Source organism: Vipera ursinii, assembly GCF_947247035.1.
Source record: "Vipera ursinii genome assembly, chromosome: 6".
NCBI classification, from domain to species: Eukaryota; Metazoa; Chordata; class Lepidosauria; order Squamata; family Viperidae; genus Vipera; species Vipera ursinii.
Genome location: NC_139515.1, coordinates 9,816,128 through 9,840,060, shown reverse-complemented (window position 1 = coordinate 9,840,060; position 23,933 = coordinate 9,816,128). Strand labels below are relative to the sequence as shown.

General features: G+C 42.4%; 1 protein-coding gene across 2 annotated transcripts in view; it reads left to right on the top strand.

Annotated features, from left to right (window-relative positions):
• Positions 1-9,943: 9,943 nt before the first annotated feature.
• The window catches only part of GRM3 (glutamate metabotropic receptor 3), a gene marked incomplete at its 5' end in the record, with an annotated part of 38,055 nt that continues 24,065 nt past the window's right edge, over positions 9,944-23,933 (top strand). For both annotated transcript variants that reach the window (XM_083366255.1, XM_083366254.1), the window contains 2 exons: positions 9,944-10,405; positions 16,965-17,820. In XM_083366255.1, coding sequence (XP_083222381.1) covers positions 9,944-10,405; positions 16,965-17,820 — 1,318 coding nt within the window. The remainder of the gene's footprint in view (positions 10,406-16,964; positions 17,821-23,933) is intronic.

The window sequence follows — 23,933 nt, the reverse complement described above, 5'->3', positions numbered from 1 at the left end:
GGTGCTCAGCAAATCGAGATGACAGCCCCATTCATGCAATCGGAGTCCTTTTTCACACCCGTTCAAATTTCAAAAATTAGCCTCTGTGATAGCTGATGGAGCCATGGCTTGCTGTTAAAAAAAACAACAACCCTCAATATATTCTTTTTTTTTCTCTGTACATGTGTGAGAGGGAAAGAAGAAAACAAACATAAAAAGTTGCAAATGGATGAGCGAAGCTAGCTGTGGAGGGATGCAGGCTTATATGAGAGTGGGACAGTCTGTGTCAGATTACCTTACATTGCATTAGCAGCAACATCTATAAAAAATAAAACCTCTGCATGAAGATGATGAACATGGAGTTGTCCTCACACTTTTTTTATTTTTAATCCCATTTATATCCCGCCCTTCTCCGAAGACTCAGGGCGGCTTACAAGCTTAGCAGTAGCCTTCATTCTATGTATATGCCTGCTTGTTAGGGCTTTCGCCCCCCCCCCCCAAGCGGCATTATTACAAAGTCAGCTTAATTGCCCCCAACAATCTGGGTCCTCATTTTACCTACCTCGGAAGGATGGAAGGCTGAGTCAACCTTGAGCCTGGTAGGACTCGAACCTGCACTAATTGCAGGCAGCTGGTGTTACTTAAGGAGGCATTAGCCCACTGCTCCACCAAGGCTCTTTACAATGTCTTAGGTAAAAATAAGTCACACTTGAATTTTCGTGTCATCAAGCATGTGTTATTTTCTCCCACCTTCCACAAACGCCACAGAGGTTATAGGGTTTTGTTGTTGGGGTACATTTAATTGGTTTTTTTTAAAAAAAATCCCAATCTTCTCTTTTTAATAATGTCACTCTCCCTCAGGATCCTTAACCTCCTTCATTTACTATGGACATGAGACTATGTAGATAAAAACAATTTTAGTTTTACAAATATACTCTTCTTCTCTTTCTCTTTCTCCTTGTCCTACTCCTACTCCTACTCTTACTCCTTCTTCTCCTTCTCCTTCTCCTTCCCTCTCTCTCTCTCTGTTGTGTATTAGGTTTTGGGAAACAGCTATTCACATGTATGAACTCTAACAGTTCTGGCGGGAGTTTAGTGGCGGGATTGTTAGGTTCAATCTGATTGGCTGTACGAAAGTATATAAGCTTGCTTGTATGCCCTAACCCCTCAGTACAGATAATGACTGCTAATAAAACATTAGTTTGTTTGTACTCATCTGCCTGGCGTCTTCTCTACACGTCAGAACCCAATACTTAACAGTGGCGACGAAGGTGGGATACTGCTTTGCCTGAGAGCTGAAGTCACGAAGGGACGGCTTCACGTGCTGGAGGAAACAGGCATCTTTTTTCCCCCCCTCTCTATTGGCCAGCTAGTTCAGCACGCTAGCGGCCTCGTGCTCAGAACAACCCATATGAATTGGCGGAGCAGGATCCGGCTCAGAAGAAGGAAGATGCCAAAAGTTGGCCAGCCTTGCGAATTCGACATCCGCCACCCCGAACAGTGGCCATCGCACCTCGGACAAATAGAAAATTAGTTGCGGGCGAACCAGATCACAGAGGACAGCTTGAAAGCGGCAACACTACTCTGCATAAGCGGGCCTGCAACATTTGACCTGGCCGAAAGCTTATTCGCCCCAACACCCATTGAAACCATCTCATTCACCGATCTTAAACAAAAGCTGAACACTCACGTCAAGCCCAGAATGTTGGAGATGGCCTGGCAGTTCCGATTTGATCAACGAGTGCAACACCCTGGGGAAACTGCATCAGAATTCATCACGGCCCTATGCCAGGCCGCTAGACTCTGTAGGTTTTCCAACTTAGATGAGCGTCTGAGAGACCGGCTCGTGTGTGGCCTGAGAGACAAGGCGTTGCAACAAACACTGTTCGCTAGGCCCAACCTAACCCTCCAGGATGCGCAAGAAGAAATCATGGCCGACGAGGCAGCCGGTGGCCCGGTCCAGGTGGTTCAGACATCCAAACCCAGTAAGCCAGAAGAAACAATACACCACGAGGGCGTTTCTTACAATGAAAACACAGTTGAAGAGGAAACAGAAGTGGACAAGATTCAGAAAAAGACAGAGCCACGAGAACGAGGACGCGAGCACAGAGAGAGCAACCAGAAGGCCATTTTCTTCTCGAGGTGCGGGGGTTGTGGTGGCAACCATGCAAGAATGAACTGCAAGTTCCGGTCGGCCACGTGTCGGGCCTGCGGTCGATCGGGGCACATCGCAACAGTTTGCCGAAGTCGTTTCAGAGACAGCCAACACAAACTACACCTGGGAAGCTCGCCAAGGAAAGGTACCTGGGCTCATAGCCCGACCAGTGTGGGGTTTTGTGAAAGCCGAAGGGCTATTTGCCGAACCGGGGCCCGCCACCCCTTAAAACCTAAGTTAAAACTTGAAATTCATCTTCAAGGCATTCCTTGTAAGATGGAGATAGATTCTGGGTCTGCGGTTTCGATTATTTCATACGATACTTTTAAATTTGTTTGCGGCTGCAGTAGGCAGTGGGCTAAATTGAGACCCTCTAGCTTTGTGTTAACTGATTTTCAAAATGCCCAGGTCAAATCTAAGGGGGAGGCTACGCTATCTGTTAAATTCAAAAAGTTTCAGGGGCACCTGGATGTTGTTGTGGTCGAAGGCCAAAGGACTAGCCTAATAGGATTAGACTGGTTTGATGCATTAGGAATAGCAATCACTGGCATAAACCATACTCAGGAGGTTACCATCGAATCTGTGTGTGAAGAATTCACAGATGTATTTGATTCCAAGCTTGGAAGATACACTGGGCCCCTATCTCATTTAAGTTGGCCCCAAAGGTCTTGTCTATCAGAGTAAAACCCAGGAGAGTCCCGTTCGCACTAAAACATAAGATTGAAGCCTAGTTGGATAAATTAGTAGAACAGGGGGTGCTGCAGCCCATCGAGGGGGGAATGGGAGACCCCTATAGTCACCCCACTCAAATCGAACTGAGGAATTCGTATCTGCGCTGATTACAAGTGTACCCTGAATAAAGCCCTTAATCAGCATGCTTACCTGGTCCCCATGGTCAGCCATGTGCTTGCTTCCCTGCAAGGTGGCACCATTTTTGGGAAGCTCAATCTTGCGCAGGCCACCTGCCTATCTTAATGATTATGTGGTCAATTAGAGAAAGAAGTATGTAAAGAATTCTAGTTGGAAAGACATGCCTTTTGTTTTTTGGATTTTGTTAATTTATCTGTATATTTCATTTTGTAAGGGAACTTACAGGAGAAGTCTACTCATAGACTCATACAGGGTCATTCTGTACCACTTGTCAGTACAGAGATACTGGCAGAGCAGCAGAACAGTCTGTTTATGATCGTACAGGAAGCAACCCATAAGTACACGTCCGAGAAGGTCGCGTTGACAAACTTCTACCTTGAGTGGGGTCAATCACTCAGAATTAATGTTGGTGGTTGGGAGTGAGTTTTATAATCTTGAGAAAGGATTATAGAAGAATATATCCTTGAATGGGGTCAATCATTCACTGTATAAAAGTTAAGTGTAAGATGCCAAGTTGGAGTGTTATAAAGTATACTGTCTGATCCTTGATAGGGGAAAGGGGTGTTGTGTATTAGGTTTTGGGAAACAGCTATTCACGTTTGAACTCTAACAGTTCTGGCGGGAGTTTTAGTGGCGGGATTGTTAGGTTCAATCTGATTGGCTGTACGAAAGTATATAAGCTTGCTTGTATGCCCTAACCCCTCAGTACAGATAATGAGTGCTAATTAGACATTAGTTTGTTTGTACTCATCTGCCTGGCGTCTTCTCTACGTGTCGGAACCCAATACTTAACACTCTCCTTCTCCTCCTCTTCTTTTCCTCTTCTCCTTCCTCCTTCTCCTCCTCCTCCTCCTCCTCCTTCTCCCTCTCCTTTTTCTTCCCTCTCTCCTTCTCCTCTTCTTCTTCTCCTCCTTCTCCTTCCTCCTTCCTCCTTCTCCTTCTCCTTCCTCCTTCTACTTCTCCTTCTCCTACTCCTTCTCCCTCTCCTTCTCCTTCTCCTCCTTCTCCTTCTTATCCTCCTCTTCTTCTCTTCCTTCTCCTTCTCCTTCCTCCTTCTCCTTTTCCTTCCCCCTTCTCCTTCCTCTCCTCCTCTTCCTCCTCCTCCTCCTCCTCCTCCTCCTCCTCCTCCTCCTCCTCCTCCTCCCTGGAGAATTTGCTTAGGTTGGTAAAGTGTCATCAAAGGCCAACATCTCACATGTAAATCTCAAAAGGGACTTCTGAAGGCTAAAGGGAGGAGACTGTTGCACCCAGTCCCCAAGATCAGATACAGGTAGTTCTCTACTCACAATTGAGAGTAGGGTCTCTTTCCCTAAGCGATGTGGTTGTTAAACAAATCCTCATGTGACCAGACCTGAATATACAACTATTTTTTACCATGGTGGTTGTGACTCTGACTCAAAAGCAATTGACTTTGCTTATCCAATGTTGGCTGCCAATCGCGGCCGTAAGACAGTGTAATTCTTGTAAATGCAAGCTGGTTGCCAAGCGCCCAAATTGCAGTCACGTGACTGCAGGATCATGCAGCCGTTCAAGGATGGGTCATAAAGTCACTTTTTCCCCAAGGCCACTGTAACTTACTGAGATGAACGGCTATAGAACTCATAGGAATACAGTGAACAAATAAACAAATTCCAAACAGTTGTTCAGTGAATGTTTGTGTGTTGAGGAGCAACTGCCGGTTCCTTACCCCTACAGTCCCCAACCACCAACTGTGAAATCCATGCAGAGAAGTCGATAGGCAAGGATTTCTTGGTAAGTTTCCCCGCTGCAAAGGTCAACCTCCAATGCTTGGATTTCACTCTGATGGCCTTCTGAGTAATTAAATGGAGATGTTAGGACCCATAAAGTCATCAGCAGCACGATGGTCAGTCTGACTCTGATTTCACGGGGAAAAAAATTACATTTGCAGCACAAGCTGACAATAGAATTCTCTTTCAGTGAAAACTGTTCTACATCACTTTAGAGAAACAGCTTCCCGTGACCAAATACAAAATTTCATCAGAAATGTCTACACATTGGGGCTAGCCTGTCTAGCTATGGATTAATCAATTATAGCATTTATTAAACTTGAATGGCATCAGCTAATATTTAGAAGCTGGTCTGAGAATGAAGGGCCTCGTCAGCATCTCTAAAACCGTCCTGGCACTGATTGCAAGAATTAGATTAAATTTTTAACATGTGGTAGCTATATTTAATTCAGCTATATTACACTTCTATTAATATCTTCAACATAGTGCCTATGTTGAAATGTTGACGTTTTTTGAGTTGTTGTTTTTTTTTGAAAAAAGATATTTGTCTTCTGGCTGATGTTAGATCTGAGGAGGGCTTTCAAAGTTTTCTTTAAAACTTTATGCAAAACTTGGTAACGATAACAATTTTTCAGGCTAAGATTTCCATATTTGCTTGCTTATTTATTAAACCAGTTTATATAATTGCCCAACTCACAGTGACTCCAGGTAGCATACAACGTTAAACATTTCCACATATCAACACATTGCTAGCTGAGGTGGTAAGCTCCCTTCCTTCCTTCCTTCCTTCCTTCCTTCCTTCCTTCCTTCCTTCCTTCCTTCCTTCCTTCTTTCCTTCCTTCCTCCCTCCCTTCCTTCTTTCCTTCCTTCCTCCCTCCCTTCCTTTCCTTCCTCCCTCCCTCCCACCCTCCCTCTTTCTTTCTTTCTTTCTTTCTTTCTTTCTTTCTTTCTTTCTTTCTTTCTTTCTTTCTACAGTTGCAAGAATTGGGTATGTCTAGTCTAGTGAAAAGAAAGACTAGTGAGGACATGATAGCAATGTTCCAATATCTGAAGGCCTGCCACAAAGAAGAGGGGCTCAACCTATTCTCCAAAGCGCCCAAAGGCAGGACAAGAAGCAATGGATGGAAACTATTCAAAGAGAGAAGCAACTTCGAACTAAGGAGAAATTTCCTGAAAATGTGGACAATTAACCAACGGAACGACTTGCCTCCAGAAGTTGTGGGTACTCAAATACTGGAGGCTTTTAAGAACAGTCTGAACAGCCATTTGCCTGAAATGGTATAGGGCAGGGGTAGGCCACCTCGGCTCTTTTATGACTCACGGACTTCAACTCCCAGAATTCCTGAGTCAGCACAGTTGAAGTTGGAGAGACACAGCTGTTCTGTGGCAGAAAGTAATACATACCAGCTGGCAGTCCTTTTAGGTATTTTCATTAACAGAGCGTTGATCCAGCTAAAACCTGGATTGTTTATTCTGTCCCTTTGCTTAGAAGCAATGCCTTCTCTTGTGTCCTTTTTCAAAATTGGAAATTAGCAATACCGGATCCCAAGAGGCATTGATACATAAAAAGAGCCTTGCTGGAGCAGTGGGCTAATGCCTCCTTAAGTAACACCAGCTGCCTGCAATTAGTGCAGGTTCGCATTCCACCAGGCTCGACTCAGCCTTCCATCCTTCCGAGGTAGGTAAAATGAGGACCCAGATTGTGGGGGGCAATTAAGCTGACTTTGTAATAATGCTGCTTGGGGTGTGTGTGAAAGCCCTAATAAGCAGACATATACATAGAATGAAGGCTACTGCTATGCTTGTAAGCCGCCCTGAGTCTTCGGAGAAGGGCGGGATATAAATGGAATTAAAATAAAAATAAATAAAAACCCCTGCTCAGGCAGGAAACTATACCAGGGGTAGGCAACCTTGGCTCTTTTATGACTCATGGACTTCAATTCCCAGAATTCCTGAGCCGGCATGGCTCAGCTTGGAAACCTCTCTCTTTCTCCTCAGCCTGGCTGTCTCAGGAATTCTGGGAGTTGAAGTCCACGAGTCATAAAAGAGCCAAGGTTGCCTACCCCTGCACTAGTATAACCAAGGAAGGAGGTCAGTTTCTCTTCGTTTCAGCTGCCCAAGCATAGACTTGAAAAGATGTTTAAGTTTAGATTTGTTAGTTTAGACATCCAGATCTATAATTCTATTATTCTATGGACATAGTACACGCTAGAAGAAAGAACTGACTTGGTGAGGTTGAGACAAGGAGACGAAGAAGAAGACCACAGATGGACAGGATCAAAGATATCATGTAAGCATCCTTGGAAGAGCTGTCAACCATAACCAGACAGGTGGAGATGGAAAACATTGCACCACACAGTCTGCAGGAGTCATGCAGTGATTTGATGCACTTCACAAATTACCTACGAGAAGTTCATGTAATAGCATCCTGGACAAGACATTCTCACTGATCCCAATCTCTAAGCTAGATCCTATAAATTACGTAAAGTGAAATATTGTCCAAAGAAATTAAGCATAAGGTAGCCTGTAACATTAGGCAGTTGGTGCCTAAACTTGGTTTCCTTCTAATTTTTTTAATAGACTTTCACTTTACTAACCTTAACAAACAGGACAGTATTTTATCTACATCAATTTTACTCTTGGCTTTTTACCCCGGAGAAATGTCCGTGAGAACGTGTAGACACAGGAAAATCAATACAGTCCTTTAAAAAGACTTTCCAGAGATTTATAACCAGCTGCAGCACTTGTTGCCGATGTGCTCTTGTGACATGAACAATTACAACATACAAGCAAGCAAGTGGAATCCGCAATCAATCATGCTGTATTATTATTATTTTTTTAACGCCTGCCACAGTTTTAGCGATTGTCAGGCTGCGTGCAACAAAGCTGTTAAAATAATCAAACTAATCACGCAATGTAATTTGCTGTGGCTTCTGCTCGCTCGCCAAACATTTGTTCTATTAACTGCGACATCACGCACCAGTGAGAATGAAGACTGAGGGGCAACAATTGTGCAATGAAATAATTACTGTCCGTGTGTGTGTGTGTGTGTGTGTGTGTGTGTGTGTGTGTGTGTGTGAACGAGTGTGTTAAATTTACGCTAATTTGCTGAAGTTACTTCTCTAATGCCCAGCAGATTCTCTATAATCAGATGACATAACAGCTTTGATTTTTCTCATTTAAATACTCACTAAACTCCATTGGATACAACACAGTGTACATTTGAGTAGGTTTATGCAGGAATTTATGCATCAGAAAGGGTTGTTTTCTGAATCTTCAGCCTCAACAATGCACAGAAGTGAGGTGATGTCTATCATGATCTCATTGTGTCAGTGACGGAATCCTATGGGTCTCACCGACATCATGTCGTCAGTGATGTAATCATGGTTTGTATGGGATGCCCATAATTGACCGAACACTGTTGTCCCTCTCATTTACTCTCAAGGCAATTCTGTGAAGTAGACTACAGCAAAAGAACATCTTTTTGAAGGCCACGTGCCATCATCTAAGCTGGCATTAGGATCATGAATTTAATTTAATTTAATTTAATTTAATAATATTTGTATACCGCCCTTCTCCCTGAGGACTCAGGGCGGTTCACAGGGCAGAATAAAATACTATATGGGAGGTAGAACATGCCCATGTGCAATTACACTAGTTGGTAGAAAATCCATTACCGTCCCAACAAAATTTGAAGGTACCAGTCTAGAAAATTGATTGAATTTAGATTTGAATCACAATCCTACAGTCATCTTTCATATGCCTTATTTCCATAAAGTTATATATTATAAATGCATCACCATCCTCTGCTGGAGCAGACTTTCTGATTCTTGGCATAAGAGTTATGATGTTTCTTTGTATCTCCTTTGTATAACTTATTCATATTTTTATTGCTTTTTATAGAATTTATTGTTCTCCAACTAAGTCCTATGAATTTGGAAATCATTTTACATTCTTTTAATATTCAGACCAGCATGTTCAAAGGACACCACATGTATAAATCACAGCCTTTGTCAACAAAGTAGTTTAAGTATGGATCTTAACCCATTGCAGCTACAGTTTTTATGTACTTTGAAGGAAATTGAGATAAGGTATATACTTCTGCTCCTGCCCCAGCAAAGGCCAAATTGAAATTTCCAGTCCTTGGGATTTCAATTTGACCTTTGCTGGGGCAGGAGCAGAAGTATATACCTTATCTCAATTTCCTTCAAAGTACATAAAAACTGTAGCTGCAATGGGTTAAGATCCATACTTAAACTGTGATGCTTACCTCATTGTCAGAATGGCACCAGTTCACTGTAAAAGGAGCCAAACCAAATGCTGGAAGATGGAGACAGATAATATTGCAGATGTAAAATCTCTTACTTTTTTAAAAAAATTATTTTTTACTAGATGATATACTGTAGAAATGATAGATAGATAGACAGACAGACAGACAGACAGACAGACAGATAGAGAAATAGAGAAATAGAATGATAGATAGAGATGAGAGAGAGAGAGAGAGAGAGAGAGAGAGAGATGATAGATAATTCTATTAACTTTAATGTATTGTTGGTCTTTTTTTGTTGTGTTTAAACTCAGACAACAAATAAATTTTGATTTGACTTGTGTGAAACATGATAGATGAAAGCATCAAAACTATATTAAAACATTGAAGTGAAATATTTTCATGCTTTGAAGAAGAACTGAAGAAGGTTTTTTTGGATAAGAAGCGAAATGTCTTCCGGGAATAATAAAAAAAAGTCCAGTTGCCTTTTGGAAAAGCACCTTTGGGATCTTTCAAATGGTTCAAAATACACCGAGTTTGTGTGCACAATAACCTGGTCTGTCATTACCCACTCAGCATCTTGTCTAAGAGTGGCAAATCAGGGGAGCTTGGCCATCCGTGCAAAGCCACTGCATCCCATTTTCAGGAGGACTTCAGACCAATAAGAATAGTCCTCCTGTCATTGTCATATCACCATTAGAGAACTTAATCCAAGCTTGCCATGAAGAAGCACTGTTTCAAAATTTCACCCTCTTTCTAACCCTTTTCCATCTCCGCAGGCACCTGACAGAAGCTCCACTTGGCTTGTTCCTTCCTTCTCAATGGGACGGCTCTTCGTCCTGCGCAGTTACGTGTTGGAGAGAATGAAGACCTCTATCGTTTCTACCAAGGTTTCTTAGAGCTGGCGGAAGAGGACCAGGGAAGATGTTGGCAAAGCTTCCTGTGCTGGCGCTGGCTTTGTTCTCCAAAAGTCTCTTCCTTTCTCTAGGTGACCATAACTTTTTAAGGAAAGAAATTAAAATCGAAGGAGACCTGGTGCTGGGAGGGCTCTTCCCAATCAAAGAAAAGGGCACTGGTGCCGAAGAATGTGGAAGAATCAATGAAGACCGAGGCATCCAAAGGCTGGAGGCCATGCTGTTTGCCATTGACGAGATCAACAGGGACAGCCACTTGCTCCCAGGGATTAAGCTTGGAGTTCATATTTTGGATACTTGCTCACGAGACACCTACGCTTTGGAACAGTCCCTGGAGTTTGTCAGGGCTTCTTTGACTAAAGTGGATGAAGCAGAGTACATGTGTCCTGATGGCTCATATGCGGTTCAAGAAAACACCCCGTTACTCATTGTGGGGGTCATCGGAGGATCTTATAGCAGTGTTTCCATACAGGTGAGCCACTCCATCCATAAAAATTGTATAGCATGTCTGTGATCATTCACCTGGTTTCAGGGAATCTATGGGTCTCCTGATCAGGAGATCAGGATTGGTGGGGTTGGGTCGTGCGGTCCTAGTTTAAGGCAAAGGAATTGGAGGGGATGACTGTCTGGCTAAAATGATCCATGCAGCCTTCACAATCTTGTGTCCTCTACATGTAATGTGATAAAACTCCCTGTCACCTTCAGTTACCAAGGTGGCACAATGCTTAGAATGCAGTATTTACAGGCTGACTCTGCCCACAGTCTGGAGTTCAATCTTGACCAGCTCAGAGTTGACTCAGCCTTCCATCCTTCCAAGGTCAGTAAAATGAGGACCCAGATTGTTGGGGGGGGGAACACGCTGACTCTGTAAAACTGCTTAGAGAGGGCTGCAGTTTTACATGGAATAGTATGTAAACCTAAGTGCTATTGCCCTTGCTACTCTGTGACAAAATGGTTGTGCTCAGATTTCATAATGCACCGTAAGTAGCCAAAGGCAGAGCAAGGCAAGTAAGACCAAAGGTTTTGTTCATTTCCAGAAAAATCATAATTTAAAAGGAGGGGATGGTTGGATGGAAAGAAACCACATGCTTGGCCTTTTCTAAGTGGACTTTGCTTTCTGAAACTTGCTGGGCAACTTGAAAACTCAGCTGTCATATGAATAGGCAGAATTATCTCTTCTTTATTTCAGTTGGATGTGGTTCTTCTGAAGGATCTCTTTGGTGTCTCCACAATAGAATTTGTTGGATATCAACAGAATTAGCCTGGAAGTGGGAACATCCCCACCTCTGGTTACATGTCTCTTGATGCACATAAGAAAAGATTAGGTCCTTGATCATGGTTGTGGGTGTCAACTTGCCCTTTTTTTGCCTCCAAACACCCCTGATTTCCATCATCCCCAGTCAACATGGTTAATGAGCATGTATCTCAAACAAGGTAGAGTCCTGGTGGCATATGACTCTGCTAGGAACTACAATTGAAGTTTACAAATTCTGAGATTAAACCTGGGTCTACCATGAAAAAATACTAAACATTTCTGTCCATATAGGTAAAGGTAAAGGTTCCCCCGCACATGCGTGCTAGTCATTTCCGACTCTAGGGGCCGGTGCTCATCTCCGTTTCAAAGCCGAAGAGCCAGCGCTTGTCCGAGGACGTCCCCGTGGTCATGTGGCCGGCATGACTAGACGCCAAAAGCGCACGGAACGCTGTTACCTTCCCACCGGAGTGGTCCCTATTTTTCTACTTGCATTTTTATGTGCTTTCGAACTGCTAGGTTGGCAGAAGCTGGGACGAGTAACTGGCGCTCACTCTGCTACGCGGCACTCAGGATTCGACCCGCCAAACTGCCGACCTTCTGATCGACAAGCTCAGCGTCCTGACCCACTGAGCCACCGCGTCCCTGTTCTGTCCATATAGCTCTAGAGAATAATGAAACTGGCTTAAATGACCGTATGACTGATATTTCAAATCTGAGACACCAAATAAGTCTAACATACCTGAGCTGACAAAATGGTAACCACTAAATGTCAACAATGAGACTTTTTGCGTTCAAGATTGTAGATCTAGTTTGGGCAACAACCAGAAAATCTTGAACAATTTGCCCTCCCGGTTCTTATTTTGCTTGTCTTAAATTTTCAGGTTCCCCTTCACAAGTAAAAATGAGATGCATAACCCAGTTCACGACTCTGCATTTAAATAGTTTAGCTCAAAATGGGCTTCCCTCCTGAGGTCAAGAGAAGAAAACAGCTGATTTGCAGGATCAAAGACGCATTCGAAAGGATTTGTTTTTCCTGAAAAGAAATTGCTGCTTTCGCAAGTGTGTTGAAACGTTTGAAACAAGTACCAAAAGCTTCAGAACTGAGTTGTACTCGATCTGAGCTGCAAAAATCCAAATAAGCTCTAGGCGGCAGCAGAGACGTGGAGCAAAATAGCGGCTCTTTGCTGCTGTCTAGTGGTCATCTCAATTTCTGCAGCCCAAATCTGGTAGCTGCTGTACACATACAGTCCTTAACTGACAACCAGGACTTTCCATTGCTAAGCAAGATGGTTGTTAAGTGAGCACGGACAATTTTACGACCTTCTTTGCCATAGCTGTTAAGCAAATCACGGCAGCTGTTAATTTACATGAATTACATACTCATTAAGCAAATCCGGCTTCCCCTATTAACTTTGCTTGTTAAAATGGGATGCTGCAACGGTCATAAATACATGCTAGTTGCAAACATCCATTGTACTTTTAATATACTGCAATGCTACAGAATAAGAAAATAAATCCTTAGGTTTTTTTTAATCTCCCCATCCTCAAGGATCCTAGGGGGTAGGGCATGTGTGATCCAGAGGCATTCTTTTGGCTCTCCTGGCTTAGATCAGTTTCCAATAAGTGAAATTATATATTGCACCTGCATTTCTAAAGGCATGCAATGAATTCCCATGAGCCAAGAGCTAATTAAAACATTGAGCTGGACACCCGTTATGAACTAACTAATATATGATATCGGATATACCGTATATTATATTTTATTCCATTGTACTCTGAATTCATATACTGTAGTGCCAGGCTTCAAAACCCAAGAAAGACGCTGTGGATTCTTCTAAGCAGGGATTTTTTTTTTCTGTGCCTCCTCTATAGGCAGAAATCTTGCTAAACTAAAACTATTTGCATGACAGAATAACACAGTTGGAAGGGACCCTGGAGGTCTTCTAGTCCAACCCCCTGCTTAGGCAGGAAACCCTATACCATTTCAGATGGATGGTTGTCCAATCTCTTCTTAAAATCGTCCAGTGATGGAGCACCTACAACTTCTAGAGGCAAGTCGTTCCACTGATTAATTGTTCTCACTGTCAGGAAATTTTTTCCTTAGTTCTAGGTTGTTTCTCTCCTAGGCTGCATCATTAAAGTTATATTAGGGAGGAGCTGTCTTCATCCTCCTTCTCTCACACAAACTTACTACAGTATCTGTCCTGTTCCTTGCTCCTCTGGATAGCGGCCCCTGTCTCTTGGGAATCCAGATAACATTCTATCAGACACGGGGCTTTGTTTATTTTAAAGCAATCCCACATCGCCATCTTGAATTTCTGTCAACAGGTTCAGGAGCATATTCTGACATAACACATTGGAGGAAAGACTGGCTTCTTCCAACACCATCATTTGCAAATAATTTGAATAAATAATTCCTAAAGGTAAAGGTAAAGGTTCCCCCACACATGCGTGCTAGTCGTTTCCGACTCTAGGGACCGGTGCTCATCTCCGTTTCAAAGCCAAAGAACCCAGCGCTTGTCCGAGGACGTCTCCGTGGTCATGTGGCCGGCATGACTAGACGCCAAAGGCGCACGGAACGCTGTTACCTTCCCACCGTAGTGGTCCCTATTTTTCTACTTGCATTTTTTTTATGTGCTTTCGAACTGATAGGTTGGCAGAAGCTGGGATGAGTAACAGGCGCTCACTCTGTTACGCGGCCCTCGGGATTCGACCCGCCAAACTGCCGACCTTCTGATCGACAAGCTCAGCATCCTAACCCACTGAGCCATCACGTCCCTTCTAAATGATTCCTAATGCACTCTAAATCCAGCAGACTATTCCTCCATCTTGCCTTCACTGTAAGGGATCTCAAAGAGTTTGGCAAAGAGATGCTTCAGCCGATCGCACATCTACCCTGGAGGCTTTACTTGGAGATCCCTAGCCAACCAATGAGAGCTGCCGGTTCTCTATTAATAAAGCCATTGTTTCAGGTCTTCTCCACTTTTCTTGATCTCATGTGGTCATGTGGGTCATGTGACCAGCTGGTCATGTCATATGACATGCTGTGTGAGTAGCTGGTGATGTCAAGTGAAGGTCACCAAGGGAAGAGATGGTCAATGTTGCCGTTGGTTGATACAGCTCCAAATCAATGTTGTTAGTTGTGAAGTCATGTCTGACCCATTGCGACCCCATGGACAACGTTCCTCCAGGCCTTCCTGTCCTCTACCATCTTCTGGAGTCCACTTAAGCTCACACCTACTGCTTCAGTGACTCCATCCAGCCACCTCATTCTCTGTCGTCCCCTTCTTCTCTTGCCCTCAATCTTTCCCAGCATTAGGCTCTTCTCCAGTGAGTCTTTCCTTCTCATTAGGTGGCCAAAGTATTTGAGTCTGGCCTTCTAAAGAGCAGTCAGGGTTGATCTCCTCTAGGACTGACCAGTTTGATCACCTTGCAGTCCAAGGGACTCGCAGGAGTCTTCTCCAGCACCATAGTTCAAAGGCCTCAATTCTTTGGCGCTCAGCCTTTCTTACGGTCCAACTTTCACAGTCATACATTGCAACTGGGAAAACCATGCCCTTGACTATTCGCACTTTTGTTGGCAGGGTGATGTCTCTGCTTTTTAATGTGCTGTCCAAATCAATATGTTGGTTGATTGAACCATTGGCAGAATACCAGACTTTGATGAATTTGTGTCTGTAACATATGGTGGCATGGCCAATGATTTTTGTTCCAGACTCACTAACCACCTGGCCACATGATAGATATCAATAAACGTGGAGACGAACTGAAACAAGACACTTCAACTGAAGTCCTGCAGAGGAGGTCACCTAGCCTGGTGATGAAACATTTCCAGGGTTGCCTGCAGTTGCACAGATAGGGGGAAAAAATAACATCTCAGTATCGTCTACAAGAAAGTATGAAACTTCTAACTGTTGGCTCAGAAGAATGCTTCATTCGGGTCACTAGTTTCAAAATCTGCATGTTCTCCAAGATCTCTAGATCTTTCCAAGCAGGATTAAAATTACTTAACAGAAGTTCCTGCAGATCAAACCTGGGGCCTTCCAAAATTTAAATATTAAAGAGCTGACATCCAAAACTTTGATTTCTGCTATTAGCAGAAAGAACGTTTGAAGGAAATACAGCTCAGAGGGAGACTTACCCAAAGCAATTCTCCTGCTTAAGTAGTCATTCTGTCTTGCCTCATCGGCCATCTGTCAACACATACTTCAGTCAAAGAGCCAGAAGACATTGCTGGAAGATAACAACTCATCAGCTGGAAGTGCCCGCAAGCCGATACAATCCATACAAGGATTACAGGCATCTCATCTGATTGCTCGGATTGCTGATGACATCACAAGACTCTTTAACCTTCCTGGAGGGTTTTAATGGCCGGTCATGAATATTCAGATCATTTTTTTTTTTTGCAGTGCGATTTTCGAGATGGATGAGGCAGGAGGTAACTTTAAACAGCCATCACTTCAATTTTTTGAGGATATTTTTGCCTCAATTATTTCCCTGCAGGCACAAATGTGAGAGAATCTGTTACACAGGGATAACATCTTATTATAGCCTAGTGATGCAATTAAAAGATTTAACTCTCACATTTGTAGAAATGCAGATATACTCATTTAAATATTCAACATCTGAGCCCAAACTGATTATACTGTAGCATTTCATTGAACAATCATTGATTCAATATAATCAATAATTTGCCTTCTAGCAAAGGAATATCTAATTCTCAAAGTTCAACGGTTAGATTTGTACAAAATGGTAAGCTAATTTACAGTTTCTGAATACCATATGGGTACATTTAATCTTATTCGGTCTCCCCTTTGCTGCTGCTGAGAAGCAAACTACAATAAACAGAAATGTTATACGTAAGAAGAAAGAACATGGCTATTGAATTATGTTTGATGATAAAACCAAGACTTCTGCTTTGTTGCTTTGCTAAAAACTGTATTTGATTTCTGATTCTTACCCATTCATTAATTCTTCTCAAATGGGTATGTCATCTTATCTCTCTTAAACTGTAGTTCTGAAATTTTATAGGTAGGTAGGTAGGTAGGTAGGTAGGTAGGTAGGTAGGCAGGTGGAAGGAAGGAAGGAAGGAAGGAAGGAAGGAAGGAAGGAAGGAAGGAAGGAAGGAAGGAAGGAAGGAAGGAAGGAAGGAAAAGAAAGAAAGAAAGAAAGAAAGAAAGAAAGAAAGAAAGAAAGAAAGAAAGAAAGAAAGAAAGAAAGAAAGAAAGAAGGAAGGAAGGAAGGAAGGAAGGAAGGAAGGAAGGAAGGAAGGAAGGAAAAGCACGCAAGCTAGGAATCATGTTGCTTTCTTGCACAGCACAATGAGGTGTAATTTGGATTCTATCATATGTAAGGCTAAAGAGAGAGAGATTTTTTTTACCAAAGCATCAGGAAGGAAAACATTGGTTAAGCCCAAACAGTAAAGGAGTAAAATGCGAAAATGCACCAGACACCTCTCTAATTCACATAATAAATCATAATCAGAGTTGCAATCTTCTGTTACCATAGCCAATCTCAATAAAAGTAGTTTTAGTCTTAATTAGAGTAAAAAAAAATTTTTTTTTGATCAGATCTACATCTTGGGGCTGGCATCCTATGAGATGCCCCAGAGTCATCCAGAAGAGTTCAGATCATTCACAGAACTCTGGATCCACTCCTGGAAAGAGGGTGGACCTTCTCTAGGCATCCTAATGCTGTTTTCTCTCTCTCTCTCTCTCTCTCTCTCTCTCTCTCTCTCTCTCTCTCTCTCTCTCTCTCTCTCTCTCTCTCTTTCCAGGTTGCAAACTTGCTCCGGCTCTTCCAGATTCCTCAGATCAGCTACGCCTCCACCAGTGCCAAGCTCAGCGATAAGAGCCGGTACGACTACTTTGCGAGGACGGTGCCCCCTGACTTCTATCAAGCCAAAGCCATGGCTGAGATTCTGCGCTTCTTTAACTGGACGTATGTGTCCACGGTTGCCTCGGAAGGAGACTATGGAGAAACAGGGATAGAAGCCTTTGAACAAGAAGCCCGGCTAAGGAACATCTGCATCGCCACCTCTGAGAAGGTCGGCCGATCCAACATTCGAAAGTCCTACGACAGCGTCATTAAAGAACTCCTCCAGAAGCCCAACGCAAAAGTGGTGGTCTTGTTCATGCGTAGCGATGACTCTCGGGAACTCATCGCTGCAGCCAACCGGTTCAATGTCTCCTTTACTTGGGTGGCCAGTGATGGCTGGGGAGCCCAGGAGAGTGTGGTCAAGGGCAACGAACATGTTGCCAATGGGGCCATCACCTTAGAGCTTGCTTCCCATCCAATCAAAGAGTTTGACAGATACTTCCAGAGTCTCACCCCCTATACTAACCATCGCAATCCCTGGTTTAAGGATTTCTGGGAGCAGAAATTCCAGTGCAGCCTTCAGAACCGGAAAACCCACAAAAAAGCTTGTGACAAGCATTTGTCTATTAACAGTTCCAATTACGAACAAGAATCCAAGATCATGTTTGTTGTAAACGCGGTGTATGTCATGGCCCACGCCTTGCATAAAATGCAGCGGACAATGTGTCCAAACACTACCAAGCTCTGCGACAGCATGAAGCATTTGGATGGCAAGAAGCTCTACAAAGATTATTTGCTCAAAGTCAACTTTACAGGTAAACAATCAGCCTCTTCTGATGCTTTCCCTAGAAAATGGTTATGGTTTGGGGAGTCTAGAGAAGGAAAGATGGAGAAGAAGGGCAGTGAAGTAGCCACGAATTCCAGGTGTGGCATGGTGTGAAAATCCACTGGAAGGTATGTGCAGGAGTCAGTAGGAAGCATTTCTTTTGAAGAACATGCTGTTCCAAGTCAATGTAGTTGAGTCAGATCTGGCTCTTTTTCATTCCTCTGCATTCGTCACATACACGTGTGTCGATATCTGTGTGTTTTCTTCCCTTCAACATGTCCCCTTCTCAGAGGCTGCCTGGACAGGTCCCTGCAGTTCTCGTGGCAGTGTTTTTAGGAGTGGTTTGCCATTGCTTACTTTCCAGGGTTGAGAGAAAGTGACCGGCCCAAGGTCATCCAGCTGGTTTCGTGCCTAGGGTGGGACTACAACTCACCGTCCCCCAGTTTTTAGTCTGATGCCTTCACCATCACAACAAACTGGCTCTCTCCATTAACTTCCAAGTTAATATAGTTGATTCAGGTATTGTCTCTGTTTTCATCATATGTGTGTGCATGCACACACACAGTCAATTCACTTCTGTTGCATTTTCAGTAATCTTCAGAGATCAGTTCAGAAATTTTTTTCCTGAAATCTTATTCAAGAGTAATTTGTGAGTTGATAAAAGGAATTTTTATAGCAGTAAACAGTATTAAAAACAGTCATTCAACCTTAATCTGTCTGGGTTCCAAAGTGTTGCTTAACTGAAATGCTATAAGGAATATTCAAGCAAATCCTTCAGATTCTCAACTGTTCTTATTCAAATGATTAGTTGCTGCTCCCTTATTTTGATCCTGCCATCCCATGTTAGAAAGTTCTAATGCTCTTTCAGATATTTAGACTCCACTTATTCTTGTGGTTTAGCTTAAGGTGTCTTTCACTGCACAACACAAACATTTGTCTGGAAATAGCATTTTAAAATGAAATAAGCCAAAATAATGGATCAATAAATAATAACAACTGAAGCCCAATTTAAAAGATAAGTAAACATTCTATCTATCTATCTATCTATCTATCTATCTATCTATCTATCTATCTATCTATCTATCTATCTATCTATTATTTACCTATTTACCTAGCTACGTATCTACCTATCTAACTTCTGGAAACAAAAAAGAATGATTTTTGCAGCAAATAACATAAAAACACAACTTAAGTTCATGATAACTCCTGTTCTGTATATCTCTCTAGCTACATCATACTTGCATTTTAATTGCAGCTCATTTTTACTATAGTACACACAATGCCAAATTACTTCTCTTGTTGCTTGTTGCCAAATTGAGGGGGGGGAGGTATCACTGCAAATGAATGTACAAATTATTCAATAGGTCTCAATGTTTGCACAAAAGAGAGAAACAGATGATGGATTAATTAGCTTTGGCAAAGTATTGGGGAAATCATCTGATTGGATGTGGCCAGGTAATCAATGATTCACGGTGAAGGGCAGTTTGCGATGATGAAAACATTAATTTTAATGTTTGCAACTTTTGACATTATCGGCAAACAAGATGATGAATTGCTTGGAGGTACTCATAACATTAGCCTAATTTTGCAGAATGTTATACATATGCAAGTTCCCTTGATTTTCACACAATATGTATGAGTCACTGAGTACAGCACCCTTGTAAAGGCCACATTCCCTCTCTGTTCTATAGCACAAAATGTTTGGTACAGGTACCAGGAGATTTACTAGATGTTTTATTAGCAGAATACTCACAATCCAGTTGAAAGTTATATACTGTACATTGTAGGAAGCCTGTCCAAATAGTAACAATGACTGTATTTTGGAAATATGTTGGGCAGAGAAATGTGGACCAGAGGAACGCTGTAGATATAATTTACTTGGACTTCAGTAAGGCATTTGATAAAGTAGATCACAACCTACTACTTGATAAGATAGAAAAATGTGGGTTAGATAGCATCACCACCAGATGGATTCGTAGCTGGCTGACAGGCCGTACTCAGCGTGTGGTCCTCAATGGAACTGCCTCTACGTGAAAGGAAGTGTGTAGTTGGGTGCCCCAGGGCTCTGTTCTGGGCCCAGTGCTCTTCAACATCATCAGCGATTTGGATGAGGGGATAGATGGGGAACTCATCGAATTTGCAGACGACACCAAGCTGGCAGGAATAGCCAATACTCCAGAAGATAGGCTTAAGATACAGAAGGATCTGGACAGATTCGAACACTGGGCGCTATCTAACAAAATGAAATTCAATGGTGGAAAAAGTAAGGTTCTGCATTTAGGCAGGAAAAATCAAATGCACAGGTATAGTGTAGGTGGTACCTTGCTCGATAGTAGTAATTGTGAGAGGGATCTCAGAGTCCTAGTGGACAATCACTTAAATATGAGCCAGCAGTGTGCTGCAGCTGCCAAAAAAGCCAACACAGTGCTAGGCTGCATTAACAGAGGGATAGAATCAAGATCACGTAAAGTGCTAATACCACTTTACAATGCCTTGGTAAGGCCACACCTGGAATACTGCATCCAGTTTTGGTCACCACGATGTAAAAAAGATGTCAAGACTCTAGAAAGAGTACAGAGAAGAGCAACAAAGATGATTGGGGGACTGGAGGCTAAAACATATAAGGAACGGTTGCTGGAATTGGGTATGTGTAGTTTAATGAAGAGAAGGGTGAGGTGTGACATGATAGCAGTGTTCCAATATCTCAGGGGCCGCCACAAAGAAGAGGGAGCCAAGCTATTCTCCAAAGCACCTGAAAGCAGGACAAGAAGCAATGGATGGAAACTAGTCAAGGAGAGAAGCAACCTAGAACTAAGGAGAAACTTCCTGACAGTTAGAACAACTAACCAGTGGAACAACCTGCCTCCAGAAGTGGTGAATGCTCCAACACTGGAAGTTTTTAAGAAGAGACTGGACAGCCATTTGTCTGAAACGGTATAAGGTTTCCTGCCTTAGCAGGGGGTTGGACTAGATGACCTCCAAGGTCCCGTCCAACTTCTTCTTCTTCTTCTTCTTCTTCTTCTTCTTCTTCTTCTTCTTCTTCTTCTTCTTCTTCTTCTTCTTCTTCTTCTTCTTCTTCTTCTTCTTCTTCTTATTATTATTATTATTATTATTATTATTATTATTATTATTATTATTATTATTATTATTATTATTCAAAGTGTGGTTAAAAAAAGTCATTGTGGCAACCATGATGGTGCTATCAAAATCCTGCCTTTATTATGTGCAATACATATTAAAAATTGGTAATTTGCATGATCACAGCCCCGTCTTCACCTTTCTATCGGATTTGTGGACAATTGTAGTCTATTACATAGGGCAAAATTGTAAGCAACTATTGTCTGTATCTCAAATGAGAGTCCTTTTCCTTCAGGCAAATAAGTCATAAAGTTATAAAATGCTCTTCTTTTAGCCATATGGGGAAGCACAGAAAAAGCAGATTCAGCTAATAGGTATGTAATTTGGTTTTATGCATACTTATTCAGGGCCTGGATGATCATCCAGGGTCACTCCTAATAAGTCTAGATATTTGCCTTCCTCAAGTGAGGTTTCTAGAAGCATTCAGCAGCTCTTTTCAACATCCTCATCCATCACTAAATGGCTGGTGCTTGGGTATTATGGGAATTGTTGCCAGAATTGTATTGAGGTGCAGAAAAAGGAGGATATGAAGTGGTAGTTAGAAGGACAGACTAAAATTAAAGAGTTGCAGGTTTAATTCCCCAGCGGTCCTCATTTTTTATATGATGATTTTTAACCTAGACGAGCATGAAAAATCCAGTCGCGTACAGCATCTTGAGGAAGGATCAACATTAAGAAGAAATCTAAAAGCAGAAAAAAAAATGAGCCTGGCAACCAGCTTGCTTGCTCAGTCAACATCTTTTTTTTTTTTTTTTGAATCCAGATGCCATCTCTGTGTCAAATTGTACCTTTGTGCTCGGATTACCTTCCAAATTGTGGGGTGGGCCAACTGCAGAAATATTAATTGTGGCATTACTACAAAATGCATCCCAGCAGGATTAACAATGGTGTGCTTTTAACCTGAGACCCTAAACATCAACATTCTTCTCAGAGACGAAGTTACTCAGTATTCTTGAAGACTCTCCATTTGGTGTGGAGAAGAATCACATGAGACAATGTCCACCTCCTAGCACTCTTAGAACTGGAGGTCAGGGGAACCACTTCATTACCAGTAAAAGGATCTTGGAGTACAGCTGGAAAAACCTAGCAAGAAGAAATGCATTGCAATTATTCATCCTTTGCTGCGGGCTGCCTCCAGGATGTAGTAAAAAAAATTAAGAAATTGGCCGCGATGGTGTGATCAGAGTCCTGCAGATCATCCCTTGGGGATATTCCTGCTTTGATAGCTCCGAATCTGATGAATATACACCCAAAATAGACTTTTCTCTATCTAACAGTATAGGGCCAATTCTCCTGTCTGCAAATTAACCTGGCCACTAGTGACCAGATTTTGAGAATTGATGCACCGCCTCTGATCTCCAGGTTGGAGACAGCCGGCTTCAAATTTCTGCATAAATCTAAGTGCAGAGAAGAGCAACAAAGATGATTAGGGGACTGAAGGCTAAAACGTATTTAAAAAACCAGTTGCTGGAATTCTCTAGTTTAATTAAAGAAGGATTAGTGGGGACATATAGCACTGTTCCAATATCTCAGGGGTTGCCCCAAAGAAGAGGGAGTCAAGCTATTCTCCAAAGTGCCTGAAGGCAGGACAAGAAGCAACGGATGGAAACTAATCAAGGTGAGAAGCAACCTGGAATTAAGGAGAAATTTCCCGACAGTGGGAACAATTAATCAGTGGAACGACTTTCCTCCAGAAGCTGTGAGTGCTCCAACACTGGAACTTTTCAAAAAGACAACCATTTGTCTGAAACTTTATAGGTTTCCTGCCTGAGCAGGGGGATTGGACTAGAAGACCTCCAAGGTCCCTTCCAACTCTGTTATTCTTTTTTTTTATTGAAAAGTTTTTCAATACATTTTATCTTTAACAAAACAACCCCTCCCCACCCCTTCCCCCCCTTCCCAACCCAACCCAACCCTCCCCCCCTCCCCAAACCAACTCTGTTATTCTGTTAAATCTGGATCTGACTTTCTTTGAGAACTTGACTGCCTAACTTTCCCTGCCTTGGCTAATTTCTCCAGAAAGCAAACTCTTCCTACACAGAGAGACAAAAAAGAGTCCATCTGGCATCGTCTCTTAAATGGCTCACCAATCTACCTGTCTCTTCTAATCCTGCCTGTTTCCCTGCGAAGCAGCATCTGTGTTTGTTTTCCTGACATTTCCTTGGATTTCAGTGGAACTGCTGGCTACCTCTTGATTTGTACTGCCAGACCTCAAAATAGAACAAAAGGCATTTGCAGTTGTTTGTCTTGTCATTTAGTCAACAGACGCTGTTGGCTTTATCTAGTTCTGTTAGGTCCTCCCTTGCCTCAAGTAAGATATATATTTTTTTGATTCAAAGCAGTTGAATTCTACCTGACCTCAAACACTCCTCAAACCGAGGGTCCGAGACAAAGAAGAGGCTAAATAAATTAATAAATGAGATAACAGCAAGATGAACTATAAATATCTCAGTCAGGTCAAGTCATTTAAAATCAGAGATGGTTACCATGCCAGAGATGGAAAACTCAGGGGTTTTTTTTTTGTGGGAAGACACTCAGAAAGTGACATAACAGACACAATCCAATATCTCGGTACAAGGAAGCAGACACACTGCTTGTCACTTTCGATTTGCCAGTCCAGGATCGACAGCGAAACTCAGTGAGTTCATTTGTGGTACTTGAACACAAGACTTCTGCTTCCGTTTGAAGGCAGCTCCTGGTTTCTTTGCTCATGCAACGTCAGAAGTGTTGAAAAAATAAGTTGATGGATTTCTGATAGAGTTATACTGTAGGTAAACCTGCTGTAAAACTAGGGTTTTGTAGTTGTGGAATATTTGTGGAAGTCTTTCTTAACAGCCCAGACCAAATAAACTGGGGTGAACTTGGCAAGAGGTGGTTCAGATTTCCATCTTTCCTTCGTGTACTTTACTTGGACACTTCTTCCAGGGAGGATATAAACACTGTGTCTATTGTTCTACCTACCGT